The sequence below is a fragment of the Colias croceus genome, chromosome 18 (assembly GCF_905220415.1).
Source record: "Colias croceus chromosome 18, ilColCroc2.1".
NCBI lineage: Eukaryota > Metazoa > Arthropoda > Insecta > Lepidoptera > Pieridae > Colias > Colias croceus.
Window position 1 is genome coordinate 6,375,319 of NC_059554.1, and position 22,643 is coordinate 6,397,961.

The window sequence follows — 22,643 nt, forward strand, 5'->3', positions numbered from 1 at the left end:
CGCTAAACGCTCTTGGACAATTTTCAAAAAGTTACGTCGTTGTTACCGCCATGCATGCAAGGTCCTCAGATAATTGAAGTGTCGCCAGTAAAATTCAAACGAGATGAATTTATTATAGATGGTAGATTGTGGTAGTTTTATGTAGATTTCATACCTACGGGCTTTATAACCATCGTTGTGTAATGTAGGAAATAGAACAAAGGCGCAAATACGGGGGAAGTATTAAAATAATCCGTAACTAGGTTGTGCTATTTTCATGATATGGTATTGGGCATTGAAGTTGTTCTTAATTTTGTTAAGTCGCACTCCGAAAGAAATGTGTATTTCGATAGAGTCAAATGTTCCTTCTAATGTTTTGTATATCCACATTTATGACTATATTGCCATACGTTTTAACTATAATCGAATTGGTACGTGATTTTTACACATAATAACAACGACGCTGTTCATCATAAAATCGTTACGGAATTCGATGTCTATATTCGGCATCGCCGTACGCGGCGCATGGCGCATCAACACAACAAAGAATGTCAATCAAGTATCAACTGCACAAGTACTCAATACAATCTTAATGTCCTTCAGTATATACTGATAAAATGCAATTGACTTATGATACTTGAGCCTCATGTAAAAGTTAAAGGATGAGCGAATTACTTGATTGCTCTACATTGTGTTTCAAGTGCCCAAAATACATTAGTATTCATGAGTTCGAAGCAGTTCTCTCTTGTAGAATAAAATTTGGAGTAGGTTTTTTATACGATAGTTTTCAATGGTAAAAGGTTGGATATAAACCATCATCATTTATCTCAAGTATCTATTAGTATATATATCTTACACATATCTTAGTGCACTAAGATTAGCGCTTTTGTCACTACTCACAATTGCGCTGTTTTTATTATCTATGTTTTACAGTTTTTTTCGTCTGGAGTCTCAAAATGTGTAAGTTTGTTCTTCGATTGAGTTTACAGCAAAGTATACCTATAATAGTATAACTATAAGTAAGTACTTGTTAACGTAGTACGTAAAAAAAATACTCCAGATTCTTCTTAGTGATGTTTAGTTCCATTCTCAGAAAATTTGTGACTAGAAAAATAGTAATACCATCATAGTGTAACAGGATTTGGGATATTGCCAACGTTTCCTCATAATTCTTGTAATACAACATTAATAAAATCTGTGCTATAACTTTACTGCAACTTATTGTTTACCCTTTGTATGAAGTATTTTATCGTAAAGAAAAGGAAAAAATGTAGTGGATGCTAGATTCTACTGTGACATTGTTTTATAAATCAACAACAATAGTATAACTAATTTATCAAGGAAAATAAAGCCAAATTGATCGTGAATCGTTATTAAGAATTTCTTTTTGTTTTTATATCAAGCCCCTTAGATCAAGCCATTGTTGTCTGAATAATTTGTAAAACGTTATCAACTAGAAGCAAAGTTTTCCCTGTAGCCTTATTATTCATAACTAAATGATTGAGCTCAAATTGCTAATCGATACTGAATGGTTATATTTTTACTTCGCTTACGAATATCTTTTTTAACGTTTACTATGAACTGATTACGTTGTTAGCTTTTGAAAAAAAAAAATGCTTTGTTATAAATGTCTGTATCTCAGAGATATGTATCAGTTAAAATATAAACTGTTCCACATTGCCAGGTGAAATTTTATACAAACCAAAACACAACACTTCATTATCGCTAATTACCATTTCAAGTTACTTTCACGTCTACCGTGTCAATCTTTTACCTTCCCTTATGGATATTGGTTAAGTATTCAATATTTGTATGTCTAAGCTAATATTATTAAGAGGAATCATTTGTGTTTTTGCTTTTATGTTTTAATGTTTTCACACAAATACTACCGGGGACCCATTCCAAAAATCCACAAGCGGAAAGCTACATTTTTTCTGCCTCATATAGGCTTTATTTTATTTATTTTTATCCCGTGTCAACGTAAGCATGTAGTTCTACTTTAGATTATAAATGCGAAAGTTTGGAGGGTGTATGTATGTTTGTCTTTTACGAAATGACTGCTGGATGTCAGAATAATACATGAGCTATAGAATTACAAGATTAGGCCGGGGGGTTCGTCACACAGCCAGTACCTATAGTGTATACCTAGATATATTTTCAATGTCTCGTCATCGATACTCAGCCCCAGCTCGCGGCTTGGTGGTGGCGTTACGTAATCCTAGCCGCACTAATTCAATTAAACAACAAACTTCTATATTTAACTTGTGTTGTTGTAAAAGTTGAGTAATTGCGCGGTCTCGCTGCGAAGACCTGGCCTGCTGCTCGCTTTTAATGAACCGAGTTTACATAAAACAATATACTTAAACGGAATTTTTAATAAGGTTCGCATAATTTTTGGTATAATTTTAGCGTAGCGTACTGAACAGTTTAATTGTTGCTTTTTACGGGATGGACTTTGAATAATATTATAGCAATTATCTTTATATTAGTTTTTCTAAATTTATTTTTGTATAGATATTTCAAGATACAACTGTCGGAATATTTTTTGACTGACTTTTCTTTCCAGTAGTATCAGTTCATTTTAAACAATACAAACAATAGGCAAGAAAGTATTTCGTAAAAGGGCAACTAATAACTATGAGTTATAAACATAATATGACGGTGTGACCAATAAAACGCGTCAACTTTACGAGCTCAACACATATATGCCACAATTTATGACGTAGCGTAGGTACACGTACGGCATAAAGAATTAAACTCTCGTCTTGAACTGCCTACGCATCATTCTCTTTGCCATCTGTCCAGACTGCATCACAGACACGTTCTTAAAATTCTCAAAGATTTTTAAATGCTCGAAATTTAATTTTATCTCCTTTTAGTTAAGAACGGAAGAGCAGAAGGCGTAAACATATAGTTGTTACTTTGTGTAACTAAGTTCATTGCAGTTTATTTATATTTCAATTTCAAGAGAACACTTAGTCTGAAGCACATTCATAGAATTTTAAAATTATTATGATGTACCGCACCTAAATAAAGTAACATTTTAACGTCGCTATTCGTAAACATCCAAACAAATGCAAGTAGCAACGTCCACGCCGCTTACCAGACTTTAAATATCTATTCTTAATCGGAACTCTTGCGAGTGCAGCTGTAAAGGTTGTCTATACGCATTATGTCAGGAGTTACGACGGCTTACACAATAACATACAAAGGCCGCACTTGCTCGGCTTCCCATGAACCGCATCCAGCTCGACATTGTCCAATTTCTTGCTATCTTGTTACAGTAATGCTTCTTCGTACTGTGCATGCGAAATAAAAACAGTGTGAATAATATGAAGCAGTCATTGTCTTTGCCCTCGTTTCGGGCCACGCCGTGTGGCGAAAGGAGCGGGAAGCGATATTATCGAACTGTAAAGTATACAAAAGTTTAAACGTTTTCATTATTTTGGTGCGATTGATGGGAAGCGGAAAAGGAAACGACGAAACTTTGAAACAAGTAGCGCACGTCTCGCATATGCTAAGATTACACAATTTTGAAATTAAAGTGTGGGAATATTCTGTTCATAGTTCGATTAATATGCAGACTTTACAATAGTTCGTTGCGTTACTTAAGGATCATAGATATGGATGACCAGACATGACAAATAGAAGACAGACGTAGTTATAAGAGGTTTTAGTCTTCCCATCTGTTGGGATCCCATCCCATAACATTCATGTTAGTCGTCAATCGTCGCGGCTCATCGCTCCGTAGCTGTATGGATGATGTCTCTATTATAACAATTTAACACAAACTCGCGGCGAATGACATCACTCCTGCAGGCACAAGCCGGTGCACGAAACATCCGGAGAATAAGTTATATTGTAATATTATTATAAAATGTTTTATGGTCCATCAACGCCGTTTATATTATAACGGTTGTGGAGTCGTGATGGGAATGTTTATAATGTCCTAGTTTGTTTCAGTAGGTACGGTAGTAATATAATACCGCATGTAGTAACTGGTGCTTTTTAAAATAGTAACAGAGATTTTCGCTATTAATTGAACATACTTACCTACTATAAGATTTGATTTTGAATTGATATTTATTTTCTATGAAAAAGGTGTAGACTGCATTATATACAAACAAGAGAAAAGACATAAGCCTAATTTACATATGGATTCAATTCTTGAAGTCTAGCGTGACACAATTCATATTCAAAGAATCGAGAATGCGGTTGGTATTCCTACCTAATCCTTGGACAAAGGTAAAAAACATTTAAAATGCAATTAAATACACTCATACAGATGAATGCTTTGTAATGGTATGTCTTCTCTATTGGGAACTCCTACTGCGATAATATAATCATAGGACGAAAATACTTGTGTTATAATCTGAATAATTTGCTATCAGTTACTTTGAGAAACTGTATTCATATTTAATTTCAATAAAAATCTATCGTCTATTCAATGCTTTACAAAGAGAAAACTAGCAAAACTTTTACATAAGAATACCCCAAGTCTATGTTTACACGAAAAATTTTTAATTTGATACAACGTGACGAAAAAAATGCGCCCATTATACGCGTTTTCTATTTTCACTATACCCGTCTGCTTTGAAGGCGATATTAATAGCATGGGCTATTTCAATTAAGCAAATGGAGCGCATTAAAAGCTTTTGTGCGATGCGGTGCAAGCCGTCATCGTGCGGGCTAATGGCTCCAATGACCAATGATATTATAAGTTAATCTATACTAATATTATAAAACTGAAGAGTTTTTTTGAATGCGGTAATCTCAGGAACTACTGGTCCGATTTGAAAAATTATTTCGGTGTTAGATAGCTCATTTATCGAGGAAGGCTATAAGCTATAGGCTATGTATCATCACGCTAAGACCAATAGGAGCGGAGCAATGTGGGTTAAACCGCGAGGCACGGCTATTTAAAACAATAAAAAGGTAAACAACTGAAGGTTGATTATGAAATACTAATTAAATATAGCGGTCTTGCTTTGATAGGAAGTGGATAAGCCGCTGATCCTATTGCATTACGCAATGAATACGTTGAAGTTTTGGTAATACGAGATAAAGTGGGATAATCTTATAACAATTCATTTATATGTGTTATGTATCAGTATCTAGTTACAGTAATAAAGTGCTTTTAGATGTTATTTACAGTTAATATAATTTCTTGTTCAGTTAGAGAATTGATATTCCTCTATGTACATTTACTTAAATTATCTCATATATACATAACTAGAGGTCCGCCCAGGCTTCGCCCGTGGTATATAGGTATTTCGCAATAACAGGTAGCCTATGTCCTTTCTCGGGAATCAAAATATTTCCATACCCATGCAAATTGGTTCAGTAGTTTAGGCGTGATTGATTAACAGACAGACAGATAGAGTTACTTTCGCATTTATAATATTAGTAATTAGTATAGATTGCAGACTGACGATCTTGCTTCATTTCTTATTTGTAAGTTCTCGTCTATCTTTCCCTTTGAATGAAATTCAAATGACGTTTATCTGTTGAGTAACTTTTACTTTGACGTTGAGAAACAGGCACTAAGTATCTCGTACAAAAGTAGGTCAAAAGAGTTGGTAATAAAATACTGGAAAACCATAAGGAAATTAGCTAAATAAACAAAGTACTTTTGTTTAATTTGTTTTTCCTTATATAACTATATGTATGTGCCATATACTATCAAGTATTTTTTAAAGATTTTTGATAATTCTTCTCTTAATTTTACCATTAAGCACCGACCTTACTGCTTATTGACCTATACATAATTGTTTAATAATGCCCTATTCATAAGTTAAGCAGAAGAACAAAAACGTACCTAAATCAAAAGCCCCTTCACGCTAAGCTTCTTGTTAACATAAATAAATTAATCATCAAATCCACAGGTACAATGGATTCCTTCCCGCCGGCGAGAGGGGTAGACGCCGCAGCAAATTCGTGCTGTACAGGCGGCCGCAAGCGAACGGCGTGCGCCGCTCGAAGCACTATGTGGTGAAGACGCCGCACAGCAGCAAGGCGATACTCGACGCTAGCCAGCACTCGATATCGTACACGTTGAGCAGGAGCCATGCGGTCATTGTGGAATACACGGAGGACCCAGATACGGATATGTTTCAGGTTAGTGCTGTTGAATTTAAGTGTAATGTTGGTAAAGTTAGTCGTGGAGGATGGTGTACTGCATATAAGTATCGAGGAAGGGATATAGGGTGTACTTCGTTATCGAAGTTGTAGTTTAGACGATGTGTTAGTGTTGTTTCCTGCTTGTAACAATGATAACAGTGCTGGTAACAATTTAACATGAATGTCTTAAAAACTTAAAATATTTTGAAGTCCTTTCAACAATGCAGTGTAATGGTCTTTCGTTGGCAGTTACTTGAGTTGTTTTATAAAAACAATGAAGATTACTTAAACGAGATAAGTAAATCTTAGCAGAAAAACGTACCTTTATATAACATCTGCGCAGTTGTTACTTTTTGTGATCAGTTCTTAATCTGTGTGAATTGTCTAAACATGGATCATTAGAAGACAGTATAGGTTCTTTCTTCGCGCGTAACTTCTTAGAAAAGTAAGGAAATAATGATCTTAACGTTTGTTTGATCATAGCATTGTTTCAGTTTCACATCTTAAACTGTTCACATTGTGTAACAATTTACAATTCGAGATGTTACAGAGCAGACAATGCATGTCGTATTTCGAAATAATGTCAACGATCCCTAGAGGTAGTCCCACCCACGCATTCGAGTCGCTTATCATCCACCAGACGCCCCGTGTTTATTCCACAAGGCGCTTGAACAATATGCCACGTGATCGCAAACAATAGACACCCCAGTTGTTAGCTTTTAACTGGGGAGACAGCCATGTTACGATATAATAGCAAATTCCTATGACTATTCAAATTCCTACTTCACTTAGAGATACACTTTCTTCTTCCATTTATTTTTGTACGATCGAAGCTATTGTTATACGATCTTTAAATAGCCTAAGTTTTTTGTTTTGGTGGTTTGCCAGGAAACACGTGTTGTTATATAACAATTATTATTCTCGGAGCAGATGTGAAAATCATTTGTTTTGTTTTTAATAGTATCAGTATTAGCTATGAAAATATACAAAAAGTGTTTTGTCGGTTTACGTTACATGTGTTTACGCGGTATCCCAGCATGCATATCTAATCGCGCATGTGGGTTAGTGCCCCCTGGAGTGAGAACAATGCGTTGGTCCTTACTGGCGCGATGCGTCGGCCTGCAAGTGACAACGAACCTATCGTAACATCTCAATGAGTAAACACGCGTGTGCTTGATAAGGATGCAGTCGGCGCCCATTCGACAGCTAAATTACTCTCTTTGAAACTAATTAGCCGCGCGCTCGTCGACGCGTAACTGTCCGAGATAGCGCATAACTTGGTCACTTTGCAGCTTGGCTCAGTCAATTGCATGCGATTCCTATGGGGCGTCGAAGTTCGTTGCCGCCGCGGTCGACGCACCGCTCCACATCCTGTTCATTCGACGCCATTTCATTGTTGTCGCTAACGTTTGCAAACCGCACCAACGAAACTTAATAACGTTCCAAGTCCCATTATTCAAACCTGTAGGCTCGATTGTTTCAAGCGCGTAAAACTGACGTTAAGATGGCTCAGTTGTTCTCCGAGAGAACAAAGTCCTTTGTCTGGTACCATTTCCATTATCTAGATTAAATATAAGCTGCGCTGTTACGCAAACGTAAACACACCTGTGCTATTTAGACTTTCCAGCTATCGGTCTTCCATATCTTGTTGTCTTGCGTATTTTTATCGTTCTTTCGCGACACGATAAGCCATAACCGATTTGAGAATTCCCACGGCGTAGTATCAATATAAACACCAGAATAACCTGTTTGCTTAGCGAACTATTTCTGCGGACATACCTACCAAAAGTATTTGCGTAGTATAATTTGCCGATTTTTTTACGTATTGTTCAACTTGAATGAACCGACATTTACATGGGCCATGATGAATGGTACTGCCCCGCCCCCGGACCGTCGACTATTTTAATCATGACCCACTAACCTGAAACTAGTTTATGACAAATTCCTTATCAATTCTTATAATTAAAATATTTGTTCGATCGAGTGAACATTTAACGATGATAATGCATGATATTTCAAAATTGGTTGAAACCGACCCCAATCAAAATGTTTATGATGATCTTATGACTTATAACTTACCGGCACCAATGTTTGGTAATTGGTTAAATTTCTTCGAAATAAGCAGTGCGTGATGCAGGCGGTAGTATATTTTTTTAAGGGAGGTTAGGCATTTGATCTCTATGTCACCGTATCGTAAGTAGGTATAATATTATAGTTGATTGTTTATTGCTTCGCATGTTTGCGCAAGGTATAAAAAATAATATGGATACTGGATATTAATAAACCGAAAATAAAGTTGACATTGACTTTGCCTCAAGAAGGTTGGAAAGATGTGTGGAACGGTCGGTGATAGAACTTTCTTTGAAACTTTATAGTTCCTCTTTGTTTTCTTGAAACTTGTCAGATATATGAAGACGTTAAATTGAATAAGCAAATGGAATAGAAGAAAACATTTTTTCATTAGAGAATATTCCAAAGCAATCACACTTGTATCTCGCTCCGCGAAGCCGTCGCGTCGCAAGTCTTTATTGGTAAATGGATGAGACTTGTGACGTCACGGAAGATCCGATTCGCATGTCAACAGGGGTGGGGTGTGACGTCAGAGGGGAGGGATAGCGAGACGGCGTGGTCGGGCCAAGGACGTCGCCGGGCCGACGGACCCGCAACATCGCGTTAATCGATACGTATACTTATAACATTAGATTCTAATACATTACAATTTATAATATCTACTAACTATGCATTGTATGTGGAATGCGGCACCTACATCTGATCTTTTAAACATTCCATCTGAGGATCAGGTTAATGCTAGAAATGCATAAGCAGAATGCATATAAATCAAATTTGATAAAATTTGCAGTACTGCATAAAGTTATCCAACCCTTCTTTCATGTTGGGTTTGCTTCACATAACATTTATTATAGAGTAAGATCCCAGAGCGATAAGACATAACTTATTTTCTAAAAGATGAAACTTTAAGTTCTCAGTAGTGTCTAATGTACTTTGTATACCTGCGTGTTTGTGAAGTTTGCCCAGTGACACCTGGGCAGGTACCAGGTGAGAAAGGTGACTAAAAATAAGAGTTACTTTACTTAAATTTAGATGGCTGATTTTTAGATATATTTCATAGAATATCATTCTCAAATGGTATCGCAAGTATCAGACACTTTTCATGGACCAAAACTTTTGTCAGACGCTTTAAAGCTCCACCAAAAATAAATAAACTTTGCTTATTTTTTAATGTCTGATTTTTTAATATGTTATCAACATAACTATTACAAAATTATATTTAATCAGTCAGACAAATTGGAATGACCAAAATCCACTAAACACAAAAATTATTCAGCCGTGAGTACCTACGAACGCGAGAGCACTATATGAGCATGCGTGTCAGAGGGAAGAATGTAAATATTCCAAAAAGTACTTACTGCTTTCGATAAAATATTTCTGCATCTCTTTTCAAATAAAATGAATTTCAACATTAAGGTAATAATTATTAATTATTAAAATTAAAATAATTTATTGCATATATTCGGTAAATTATTTTTTAGCATAGAACCTCCACCTTTTTGTTTTAGGATGAAAAAGAAAATAGTGTGACAGGCTTAGTGCTTGACAAAGTGGTAAAGTCACGTATCGATAAAAATACAATAATTATAATATCTATCTTTTTCTTCCCTAATATTTACGCAATTATGCACATAAATTTAAACAATATTTTTTAAGGTTTCCATTTTTTTAGATTTTTGTGCTCTTCTAGATTGCGTAAAAAATAGATGCGATCTTTAAACAGACTGGACTCCTAATAGGCTAATAGTGACTATTTGTAGCTATCATTTTGAGAGAAAATATGTCAACATAATTTAAAACTCATGCTGCCATATTATCTATAGAAATTTAAAAATAGTCTCTTTTTAACTTGTAGTCAGATACGGTATGTACAAATATATTTATTGAAAGGGCTACAAACTGAAACAATCGATATTTATTTAATGTGAATTGACATTACTTTTAACTTTTTTCTATACTACGTATCTTTGTTATTCAAAATCTGTGGATGTGTCACGCGCTACTATCGATCCCCCTCAATACCCTTAGGATACTCGTGAACACGCTTGCTTGTGCGCGTGAGCCATTTCGGACGTTTTGTATGAAGTTTCCTTACTGTATGTATCTGTATATTGTGTTACTATGGACGTCTCACTCGCTCTGAAACGCATGCATAATGCTCTCGCGTTCGTACTCACGGCCGAATAATTTTTGTGTTTAGTGGATTTTTGGTCATTCCAATTTGTCTGACTGATTAAATATAATTTTGTAATAGTTATGTTGATAACATATTAAAAAATCAGACATTAAAAAATAAGTAAAGTTTATTTATTTTTGGTGGAGCTTTAAAGCGTCTGACTAAAGTTTTGGTCCATGAAAAGTGTCTGATACTTGCGATACCATTTGAGAATGATATTCTATAAAATATATCTAAAAATCAGCCATCTAAATTTAAGTAAAGTAACTCTTATTTTTAGTCACCTTTCTCACCTGGTACCTGCCCAGGTGTCACTGGGCAAACTTCACAAACACGCAGGTATACAAAGTACATGAGACACTACTGAGATCTTAAAGTTTCATCTTTTAGAAAATAAGTTATGTCTTATCGCTCTGGGATCTTACTCTATTATGCATGCGTTTCAGAGCGAGTGAGACGTCCATAGTAACACAATATACAGATACATACAGTAAGGAAACTTCATACAAAACGTCCGAAATGGCTCACGCGCACAAGCAAGCGTGTTTACGAGTATCCTAAGGGTATTGAGGGGGATCGATAGTAGCGCGTGACACATCCACAGATTTTGAATAACAAAGATACGTAGTACAGAAAAAAGTTAAAAGTAATGTCAATTCACATTAAATAAATATCGATTGTTTTAGTTTGTAGCCCTTTCAATAAATATATTTGTACATACCGTATCTGACTACAAGTTAAAAAGAGACTATTTTTAAATTTCTATAGATAATATGGCAGCGTGAGTTTTAAATTATGTTGACATATTTTCTCTCAAAATGATAGCTACAAATAGTCACTATTAGCCTATTAGGAGTCCAGTCTGTTTAAAGATCGCATCTATTTTTTACGCAATCTAGAAGAGCACAAAAATCTAAAAAAATGGAAACCTTAAAAAATATTGTTTAAATTTATGTGCATAATTGCGTAAATATTAGGGAAGAAAAAGATAGATATTATAATTATTGTATTTTTATCGATACGTGACTTTACCACTTTGTCAAGCACTAAGCCTGTCACACTATTTTCTTTTTCATCCTAAAACAAAAAGGTGGAGGTTCTATGCTAAAAAATAATTTACCGAATATATGCAATAAATTATTTTAATTTTAATAATTAATAATTATTACCTTAATGTTGAAATTCATTTTATTTGAAAAGAGATGCAGAAATATTTTATCGAAAGCAGTAAGTACTTTTTGGAATATTTACATTCTTCCCTCTGACACGCATGCTCATATAGTGCTCTCGCGTTCGTACTCACGGCTGAATATTTTTTGTGTTTAGTGGATTTTTGGTCATTCCAATTTGTCTGACTGATTAAATATAATTTTGTAATAGTTATGTTGATAACATATTAAAAAATCAGACATTAAAAAATAAGTAAAGTTTATTTATTTTTGGTGGAGCTTTAAAGCGTCTGACTAAAGTTTTGGTCCATGAAAAGTGTCTGATACTTGCGATACCATTTGAGAATGATATTCTATAAAATATATCTAAAAATCAGCCATCTAAATTTAAGTAAAGTAACTCTTATTTTTAGTCACCTTTCTCACCTGGTACCTTCCCAGGTGTCACTGGGCAAACTTCACAAACACGCAGGTATACAAAGTACATGAGACACTACTGAGAACTTAAAGTTTCATCTTTTAGAAAATAAGTTATGTCTTATCGCTCTGGGATCTTGGACTATTACCAACTCCTTCGCTAAAGCCTAAAACTCATAAATTCGAAGTAATAAAAAATACACTCATAAAAAATGGTAAGAATTTGCGAATGGAATTCTGAATAATAATAATCAGCCGCTGAATTCTAGGCTAACAATATTATATTGATAGTAAAAAAATATTACTGCTCTTTTATTATGTGCTAAAAAACCAATAGTAACGGTTCCGACGATCGTTAAACCATCAATCAAGACAAGCTATTAGAATTATATGAAAACAAAAGATTTATATCAGTTATAATGTCTCTGTATTCCTGAACGTTGAACAAAATTTTCAACGGTCCAAGTAAAATTATTCTAACGATAATTTATATTTTGTTGTTTTGAATACGTAATCATTAGAAATCAAAACAAAAGAAAGACTCTTATTTATTACCTAAATGTCAACTTTTCGTAACCTTAGGGTCCGTTCACACAGACAGGCTCGGAGAGCATCGGCGCGCATTTTTCTTTTCACACAGACCGGATCGTATACGCTTGGAGTTGGTCGGAGCGGAGCCGTCAACTATTTCACATAGACCAGCTGGAAGCTATCTGAAAGCGGATGCGAATGTAATCGGAGCTGAACGGCTGCGCGAACGAGAAAAAGTACGCGATCGGAGCCGGTCAGCTCCTCTTATTATTTCACACCAAGCGCGTTCAAGCATTCTTAATGTCAAAAGCAGTGCACACGCAAAAATAAACCTTAAGTTACAAATACTAAAAACTCTGTTTTCATCGTGATAAGAATCCGCTCTCCTCTCAGAGCCGGTCTGTGTGAACGGACCCTTAACGTACCTTGACGATTTAGAAACCAGCTTTTGGCCGAAAATACATACCTAATATCCATGACATTTTGTTGAACCTTAGCAAATTCCATTTCAGTTTCCTAAATTTAATTACAAAGAGAGATATTATTACTTTTCCCGAAGTACGGTTTACAAAGGAATGTAATCGGATAAAAGCATCGCGCTGGATAGGAAAAATAACTCGATATAGTTCCATGTTCCCTGGCCAGCGTCCAGACGGGCGAAAGTGCAGGCAGCAGGACGCATGATAGGAATCTATGAAAGCCAATGTCAGTATTATTTCTTTATTAGATGTTTTCAATTCAGCAAACACAGTTTGCAGATAAAAAGTTGAATTCCTGGATAATAGCTTGCGTGTTATTTCATAGAACTAGTTGGTATGTTTTGTGGTTTTGTTCTTTTAGTCGATTGTAGAGTAGGAATACTTTTTCCAGTAAAACTTGTTTTATGTGTAGTCGTCGAATTATCTTATTGTTCGCGTGTATTTGCTTGATTTTATCGAATTTAAGGAATAGCAATATTCCTTCGTAAATGTATAAAATGACCCCTGCTATTAATACACACATAAAAAGTGTACAAAATCCTTTGTCCGAACAATACAATTAGATAGAAGACAATGAATTTGCGCGCCGTAAGTACTTTGCCTTGAGATTCACACAGTACATTCAAATTCCACCATAATATCATATTAATTGCACAGTCGCGTCCTTGATGAAACCAGTTAGGGTATATCACCGTTCCGCTATCTCACGGAAATCCACCTTCTCACTATTGTACTTGTCTTCAAAACATACACACACCTAGATGTAAGTAAATGACGCTCATTCATTGTGTGTATATTCATTCGTATTTGAAGAATCCATTTAACTGTTCTCTTTTTTGCTATCAACGGTACAATTGATCTAGTTTAACGTGGGACACGATAATGAATAGGCATAGTGACATTTTTAAGATTGATTCAGCAGTTATTGTTTCCATTTTTTATAGACTTGAAATGTCTTCTAAGTTATTTTATTTCTTAGTGTAATAATAATCCCACAGTCCAATGAGAAGGGTGCCATAATTTCATTAAGGACATTTAATTGCAGTCAATATTGTTCTTTAATTTACGATGATATTGTATTGTACCAATACAAGGGCGAGACGGTTCATCGGACCTCATCCCTACAGGGGATGATGCCACATTATTCTGTCTAGACGAATCCAACTATCGAAATTATATCTCTTAATATGAGGGGAGGTGTTGCGACAAGTTAGTTCTTCAAACAAACATCGTTACAGCTTTATGTATCTTCAACCCTAGCAATATTAAGATTGGAGAAGAATTGTAACTTCATATTTCTTATAGAAACTTCAAGTGTTGTTTACAGTTGCAGTACGTTATTACTTATTATATAAGAGGAATTTTCTGTCGCGTATTTCAATTATTTAATAACTTATTTCTTTAATTCCCTGCATGAAACCTTTCAAATGCGCCATGCGATTCATAATACGGGCCGTCATAACTCGCTCGTTATAATACCAATGCACTTAGGGTTGTCACCTACCTAACACTTCTTTTATAAATATATATTTAAATGTTCACAAAGAAATAATTCTTTCAATATTAAATTTATCTTAGTGTCCATTGTGTGTAATTTGGATGATTATGTTTTGTTTGTAATGGATTTACTCATAAATAAAAATTCCTTAAATATTATTAAAGGTACAAATGATATCTTGTACAATATACGTTCGCTAGCCCTAAATGCAGTTGACCTCTCTGTGACTTAACTCAATTTACTACTCAATAGGCAATAGCGCAGCAAGGTTTGACTTCTTCAGATAAGCGAATTATTATTAGTTTACATTTCAATCGACTGCGTATTTTGTGTCTTCCAGACCGATAACAGTCGCGATTAACGTTTGTACTCATTTCATATTTAATCTTACAAACAAAGGCTAATCGGTCAATCTACCTTTATTGCTTTCCTCATTAGATGCTCAGGTAACTGAACTATGATAAAAAGTATCTGTTTATGTTTTTAATTTCGTATAAAATGTGACGTTATTTATTTACTTGCGTTTTAAAAGACATTGCTATTCAATTAATTAAATCAATACATCAACTCGATAACGACGTAAAAGCCAGTTTCGATAGCTGACAGTTGACACCAAACTTAAGTGTGATTTATATGTATTTATGGAAAAACCTTCACTTTACCAACACATGTGCATATTGTATACCGCAGGCAAATCCATTTGAGTCCAAACACGATATTCCATGGTATCTAGTGGATAAATTCCTATGGCTTTCTTATTTAGCCATGGTTAGGTCATCTATATTTAGAAATGTGTAGTCTTATCTTATAATTCTTAATTATTTACATCAAATAGTAAATGTTACTTAATAACTAACTCAATGGAATGACTTTTTATTTATTAACTCCATACAAAACAAAAGGTAATCTGTAATTGATACAAAGATCGATGTAGCCACAGCTTTGTGTCAAGGGTTTGAAACCTGTCAGGTGGGTAAATAACGGCTTATATGTAATGCTGACAAGGCTTAGAATTATACAGTAACAAGCTGCTCCGCGCGGTTTCACCCCCGTGGCTCCACTCCTGTTAGTCGTAGCGTGATATATAGCCTATAACCTTCCCCGTTAAATGGGCTATCTAACACGGAAAGAATTTTTCAAATCGGACCAGTAGTTCTCGAGATTAGCGCGTTCAAACAAACAAACGCTTCAGCTTTATAATATTAGTATAGATTATATTATGTGTGGAACTCAAGAGCTAGACGCACTGGAAGTAACATTATGTATATGTTTGAGTGTAGATGGACATTCTTCGGGTATGTTATTGTGGTCGTGTAAACGATATGCTATTATTGCTAGCATCCTGAAGTTTTAGTTTTTGATATTTGTTTTATAATTTGGATGCTTCTGGAATTTAAATTATTCAATCTAGAAAAAAGTAATGATTTGTATACAATTGAGACTTGGTGCGGTTTTTAGGCTTACTAAAGATGAGACGAACTTGAATTTTGAGAACCACGACTATCGAACCCTGTCGAACCATTGTATTTTTGGTAGAAAATACCGGGAATTAATAATTGCAATCTGATTTATAAAATTGAACCCCAAGGCATGTTTATAAAACGTACGATTTACGTATTTGCCGCATTATTGAGCAAGAACGTATATCAAACGATTCCTTAAAACACTGCCATATAATGAGGTCATACGTGCAATGAATATTTTATGCCGCTTTTCGCACGCGATATATGTATGTATATAAAGACGTATCTAACGTAATATGTGCAACGAGCATAGTGCATTATCATATTAAATTATGGATGTAGAATAACAGTATTTCAGCGGTGTTGTTTCAAACGGATTAACGCACTTTTATTGGTTACGAAAATTATCAAAAGTAAATAACATATTATGGTTTTTAAAATAAATATATTTTCAAATAAAAAAAGTCTCTCTGATAATAATCGCATACAGGGTTTAACGAAATATCTAAATAAAAAATGAACGTACCCTAATTATTATAGTCTTACCTTGGTAACGAAATCATGGCTCACACAGTGTGTGTTATTTTATAATATGTAGGTACTAAATATATAATAGCACTGTTTATATTCGATTCCATTTTCCATGGTTCTTATGTAACATTTTAATTAAAAAATCCTTGTAAAACGTAATTTGTCAACCTCTAACATAATATTATGCAGTCTTTGTTTAGTACACAATGGTGACGAGAATTGGGATATAACTTCAAGGCAAAGTGATTACATGTATTTTCAACATTCGACTACACACTGTAAACGCATCAATTTAATGTTTTTATGTTAAATTATAAATGCATTAAAATTAACTATGTACATGTATACGAAATACGAATACAAAAGATTTCTTTTTATTCGAATACATGTACCTAGCAAGTAGTATGCAATAAAATCTGCTTCATCGACCCTTATTTTAGAGTCTTTATAAAAACTTAAAGAGAGAGCTTTTTAATTTATAAATCAACTCCATTAGAAGCTTCCTACAAATAGCACGAGCATTTCCTACTGTGATTGTAGTCCTTTTATTGCGAAAATTTATTTTAAATCTATGTATTTCATCGTTTACACATACTTAAGTCTAACTATTGCCAAATTTTTTAGGTCTGTTCTATTTACTTTACTTAAATAAGACATACATATTTGAATTGGTTTTTCCCTATAGCGAATCGTCTATGGTCAGATGAAATGTCGGAACTTGTGCCGACGTGATTGGAGGCACATTCTTCTCAAATGATGAATGCATAAGGGACCGTTCCTACTTGATGAGGTTTTTTGTGAAGAAGAACGTAAAAGGAGCGTGACATACAAAAAATTGGCCAAGGGATTCATAGTTAAAAGTTAAAACTACTTTTCTTTTACATATTTTGTCGCCATTAAATCTCTGATAGAAACACATAAATATGAATAAAAACTAAAGTGTTAAAAGATGTAGAAAAACCCTACATAAACATTTTTATGTAAGTTGTCATAACAATTAAAACGTAAATGCGTTTCAGATAAATACTTTTCTCCGTAAACGATTTCCGGTTGCTTTAATTATCTCAAAACATCGCCTAGTCTAGGTGGTCTATTGTTATGTTTTATCTGCAACCTTAGTGAAAGTAGGAACGGCAACAACGGTGACGATAAATAAAGATTTCATTAAATACTTTCACTGCAGGTAATCGATTTAGCATTAGAAATAAATCGGCTTTGTACAATTTATCGTATAATTATGGAAAACGGTAAACTGGGACTAGAAAAAAGGTCAGACATAAAATGCTCGACTTATTTTAATCTTTATTAGTTTCGTTCATACATGTTTGTTTATATTTTTTCAGGTACATATAATTGTACATAGTTCAAATGAAACGTCATTAGTGGTTCGAGGTGTAAATTATTTTATGAAGAATATCATCTAAATGTAGCCCAGAATCCGTCTAATTAAACGAAACTACCAGCCGTCAAGTATTCTTAAAAATTCAAGTTTTATAGAGCAAGATGACCCAATTTGCCTCTCGGCGTCATTTATGCGACTCGCTTTACGTCTATTACGTCAGCCTTTTCAATTTACCCGCAGCTTTTCATTGTATTTATTACATTCTCGCAGCGGATGCATATTGACGTTCCCCTGTCAGGTCAGCCGATTCAAAGCGCTTCAACGGCACCTCCATTTCCCTACCTTCATATTTGTGTCACGTCTATCTACTATTCTATGAGATCTGTCTTCTCGGTTTCGAATAACCGTCAGCGGTCGTGTTTGTTAAGTTATTCAATAATACCCACCCGTGTTCAATAGATGCCATCGCGGTAAGCCCTTCTCGGAAATATTGGGATTGTCATTTGATGTGTATCAGTACTTTTTCTTCTTCTTTATTATCATCACCATTAGAAGGTGTCACGTGAATGATGTTTTGTGACGTCTTTATTCAATGTTTTTTTATTAAAAAAAATTGTTTGTTAAACTCATTAAAGCATCAAAATCATAATAAATGTCAGCCAATTTGTGCAACACATCGTACACCACTACAAACTGTACATCGCCTACTATCCACCTACATTACAATGATTAATTCCTCGAGTCTCCTACAATTAAATGTTTAATTTCTAAAGTATTCGTGTTGTTGATGAACTTTTAACATTTCATTGATTAGCTCTATGTCCAGAACCTATATAAATTTAGTTTTATTAAAATCAAATCAAATTTTTCAATAATAATCTGTTCAAAAAGCTTAAACGAACCTGATACATATTTGAAACATATCTGCAGTTACGATTCAGTATTATGTCCGGTTGCAAATGCATTTAAAACTATATATAATTTCTATAGTCTTTGTACACAACAATACGAAACGAGTTAGGAAGCGAATACAAACACTATAATTAACACCCTTTGTAATTTCCATACGAAGAACTTCCAGCGTAATCTGGCCTCTTTACTCATTGCCCATACAACGACAGAGAGGTCAACTAAGTACATTTCTATTATTTCTGAACAAAAGGAGCAATACCGTTACGTACAGAAAACTGACTAAAGTTTTAAAATACTCGGGCCATTTCAATACGAGGTTCGTTTGGCAAGAAAAATGCCATTTGGGAAAGGTATCGAAAAAGCTAATAAATAATGCGTGTCTCATTGGTTTCTCAGAATTTACTGAAGATACACAAGAGCATGTAACATCTGTTGAGGTTTTTTCATATTGCACCTTTAGTCGGCTCCGAACTTGTCAAAGAAACATGTCTGGCGCCATTCTTGTAATTCTATCCATTCAATCTATGTTAAAAGCTTTCTATTGATAGGCGAGAGTGACAACGTAACACTATAGAATATGTTAACTGGTCTTCGGAAACATTTTTTTTTATTTTGTTGTTTATTTTAAAATTATTTTATTCGTCCCACTATTACATTCTGTTCACATAAAACGACAATATAAGCTTCTGAATATATGTTGCCTAAAATATGAAATAATGAATGTGTTTAAGCTTCATTTAGTACAATATTAACGTAATGCGGTATTATTTCTGCGAGTTATGAAAACATCAATTTATCATAACGGCACATTTGCAAAAAAATCAATGGACCGTTAATTTGTAAAGAAAACTTAACGGTCTCGTAAGTCTATGGAAAATTTATTTTCTCCAATTACAATCGTATTTACGTTTATTTCATAAGATTTATTGTAATTTGACCTGTCGTTAAGATAATTTGCGTTGAAAATTGTCATTAAGAGGAATACGTATTTTACTAGATCCGATTAGCTAAGATAACTAGTGATGTAATTATAAATACATTTTGTGTACTTTGAATGTCACTAACTACTTACATTAACGGTTGAATGAAGATATTTAATCAATAAATCGAATTGAATTCTTAAAACGAGCCTTTATTGCCTTATGTCGAGCATATGATTAAAATAAAAAAGGAAAAAAAAGTGTGATCAAAGTTAACTTATCGAGTTCAATATTGGGATAGTTATGAGTTTATGACTACCATGATGGCTTCTAAAAATGATTTTATTTTCATAAAAACCTCGAATACAAGACACGCTCGTGGCATGTTACATAACATGCCATGAATAATATAATATTTATAAAGAATCCGATTTAAAACACGATTTAATATCCTTATCTTCATGCATGTAGCACAGCTGATTGTTTTGGTTATCATGCGTTACATTTGTGCATTAGCTTTGCTTTGGCTACTTTAATTACGTCTTTTAGTTCTAATGTTTGAATTAGTTTTATTTTATAGTATTGCTATTTCTATGTGTATATGATTCTTGTGTAAGACTCATGTTCCCTTCTTCTCTTTCTGTGTCTTTCACCTACAATTTCGTCGTGTACATTATGGTTTTAGTGATAAATTTCTCTGTTTATATTTGAACATCCGTTTTTAATGATTCGCTATTGATATATTACATGTAAAAAATGCCTATAACTTGAAATGCATGATGGACAATTTAGACAATTTTTTCCTTATTACATTAGTGAATTCTGCACCGCCGAAAGCCGTTGGGATATGATTAATTTGGATTTCAGCGAATTCAAGTGATGCACAGAATTGCGATATAATTTTGCCTTCTGGCTTCGATGATTTTAAATATAATCATGTAGGCTTTGCATGTTGAACGCGCCAATCTTGCGTCGTCACAATGGTCACGCTTCGTGATCCAATTTTGGGGGCCACACGAAAACAAGTTTGATATTATAATACTGGTATATCATTTATAGATTCTCAATTGGCAAAACGATCTGTAAATGCGTATTTAGCTCCGAATAATAACGATTTCATAAGTAATCGTTGACGGTTACAAAATGTTTAAAAAAATACTCTTTCGCGGAACCAGTTTTTATTGGCGAGGCTTTTTGTGTGGTCATGCCTTTGATTTGCTTATCAGCGCGCCCTTCACGCTTGCTTAGCCTAAATACGGTACAGTTTTTCTTTATTCCTGGTTAAAAAGTTATTAATTATGTTTTTTACTTTGTATAATATATAAAATATTTCGCATAGAAAAAAAGTAAAATTAATGATGTACTAAATGTGAATGTGATATACATTTTACATAATATTATGTATGATTTATTAACTCGTAAGTGATTACATCCAAATCTATCACGTTCCCACTTTTTTGACTAGATCAGGTTAAATTTATTCAAAGACTTCTCAGTTCTCACAGAATTTGCTGAATCATCAATAGGTGCTCGAGGCTATTTGCCCACATGGCCCACGAATAGACGTTTAATTGAATCCATCTATATAAATAAAACTCAAAGGTGACTGATATAGTGATCTATCAACGCACAGCCCAAACCACTGGACGTATCGGGCTGAAATTTGGCATGCAGGTAGATGTCAGGACGTAGGCATCCCCTAAGAAAGGATTTCCCGAAATTCTTGCGGGAACGGGGAAAAACGGGGATGCACGTACAAAGTCTAGTCTAAGTTTGATTTATATAATGGCTCTTTAATTATTATTGTTATATACCTAATATTTTTTAATAAAATGACAAATTGTAGTTGAATTGTAATGAACATTGAACGCTGTAATTTCCTGTAATTAAAGGTACAGTAGATGTAATAAACGTGAACTGTGTCCTTTGTTGGAAATTCTATAATAATAAATAAATAAAGTCGTGGGCGGAAGCTAGTTAAGAGATATAGCTACTTGCTGAAGTGCTTAGTAACCCGATGGACTTGTGTAGATGTGCCATTACTAACCTGCTGTCTGCTAGTGAACTCAGTGAAGTCACGCATTGTCTCGATATGCGAATCTATTCGCAATTTACGATTCCACATTAAATATGGATACCTAAAATCGATTTGTACTGCGATTTTTTGCTCCTTTTACTCGCCCTTGTATCTCGTTATGGCTTATGTCATTTATAGCGATATTAAATGTACTTCGGGGGTAAGCCCTTCAGTTTATTTTAGTCTACACGATTACGCAATGAAAGCTTTATGATTTTACCGCATGGTATGTATAAAATGGAATTGCCTAAGATTTGGAAATGTCATACAATACATAAAAGGAACTTTCGCTACTGCATGTTTCTTAACAATTAGAATTGATGGCAGAATATATCGATCTATTCCAAAGAAAACGTGGGGATTTTTTTAAACTTATAATAATACTGGGATAAAAAAGGTAAATAGGTAATAGAAAAAAAAACAAAACATTACAAAAGGCCTACGTAACCACGGCACGTTTCAAGCGTGAGGCATTTAAACACCCTGGCATATTCATCCAAAGGTCACACGATCGATAGCACAAAATTTCACAAGTGCATTATGCAGGACTGAGCCATTCAACGTGGGTTTGCACCCCACGGCAATCGACGAGCTTTGGAGATTAGCGAGATTAACTATGAGTGATGTTTTCATTTAGTTCAGTGTATTTCTAGATGATTTATGTTTATGGGATAGCTCGAAGGGACTTTATTGGTCTCAAAGAGCAATTTGACAATTGCAAGGGTATAACTAGGTCGGTAAGTTAGTCTAGGTTGTTCTTAATAATTGATATTATAACAAATTATATATATTCTCTATTCAATAAAGCTTTTACCTTAATCTGTACGCGTCGCGTTCTATTGAAATCATATGTTCGATAAAAAAAATGCATGAAATACCAAAGGATACCCACATCGAATATAACAAACACTAAACAAAAGTTAAGACATTCGAATCTGTTTTAATTTTAAAGAATTGCT

General features: G+C 34.3%; 1 protein-coding gene across 2 annotated transcripts in view; it reads left to right on the forward strand.

Moving 5' to 3' along the window:
- The window catches only part of LOC123699737 (protein pellino), a 45,881-nt gene that overhangs the window by 10,917 nt on the left and 12,321 nt on the right, over window positions 1-22,643 (forward strand). For both annotated transcript variants that reach the window (XM_045646751.1, XM_045646752.1), the window contains exon 3: window positions 5,865-6,096. In XM_045646751.1, the coding sequence (XP_045502707.1) occupies window positions 5,865-6,096 (232 nt within the window). The remainder of the gene's footprint in view (window positions 1-5,864; window positions 6,097-22,643) is intronic.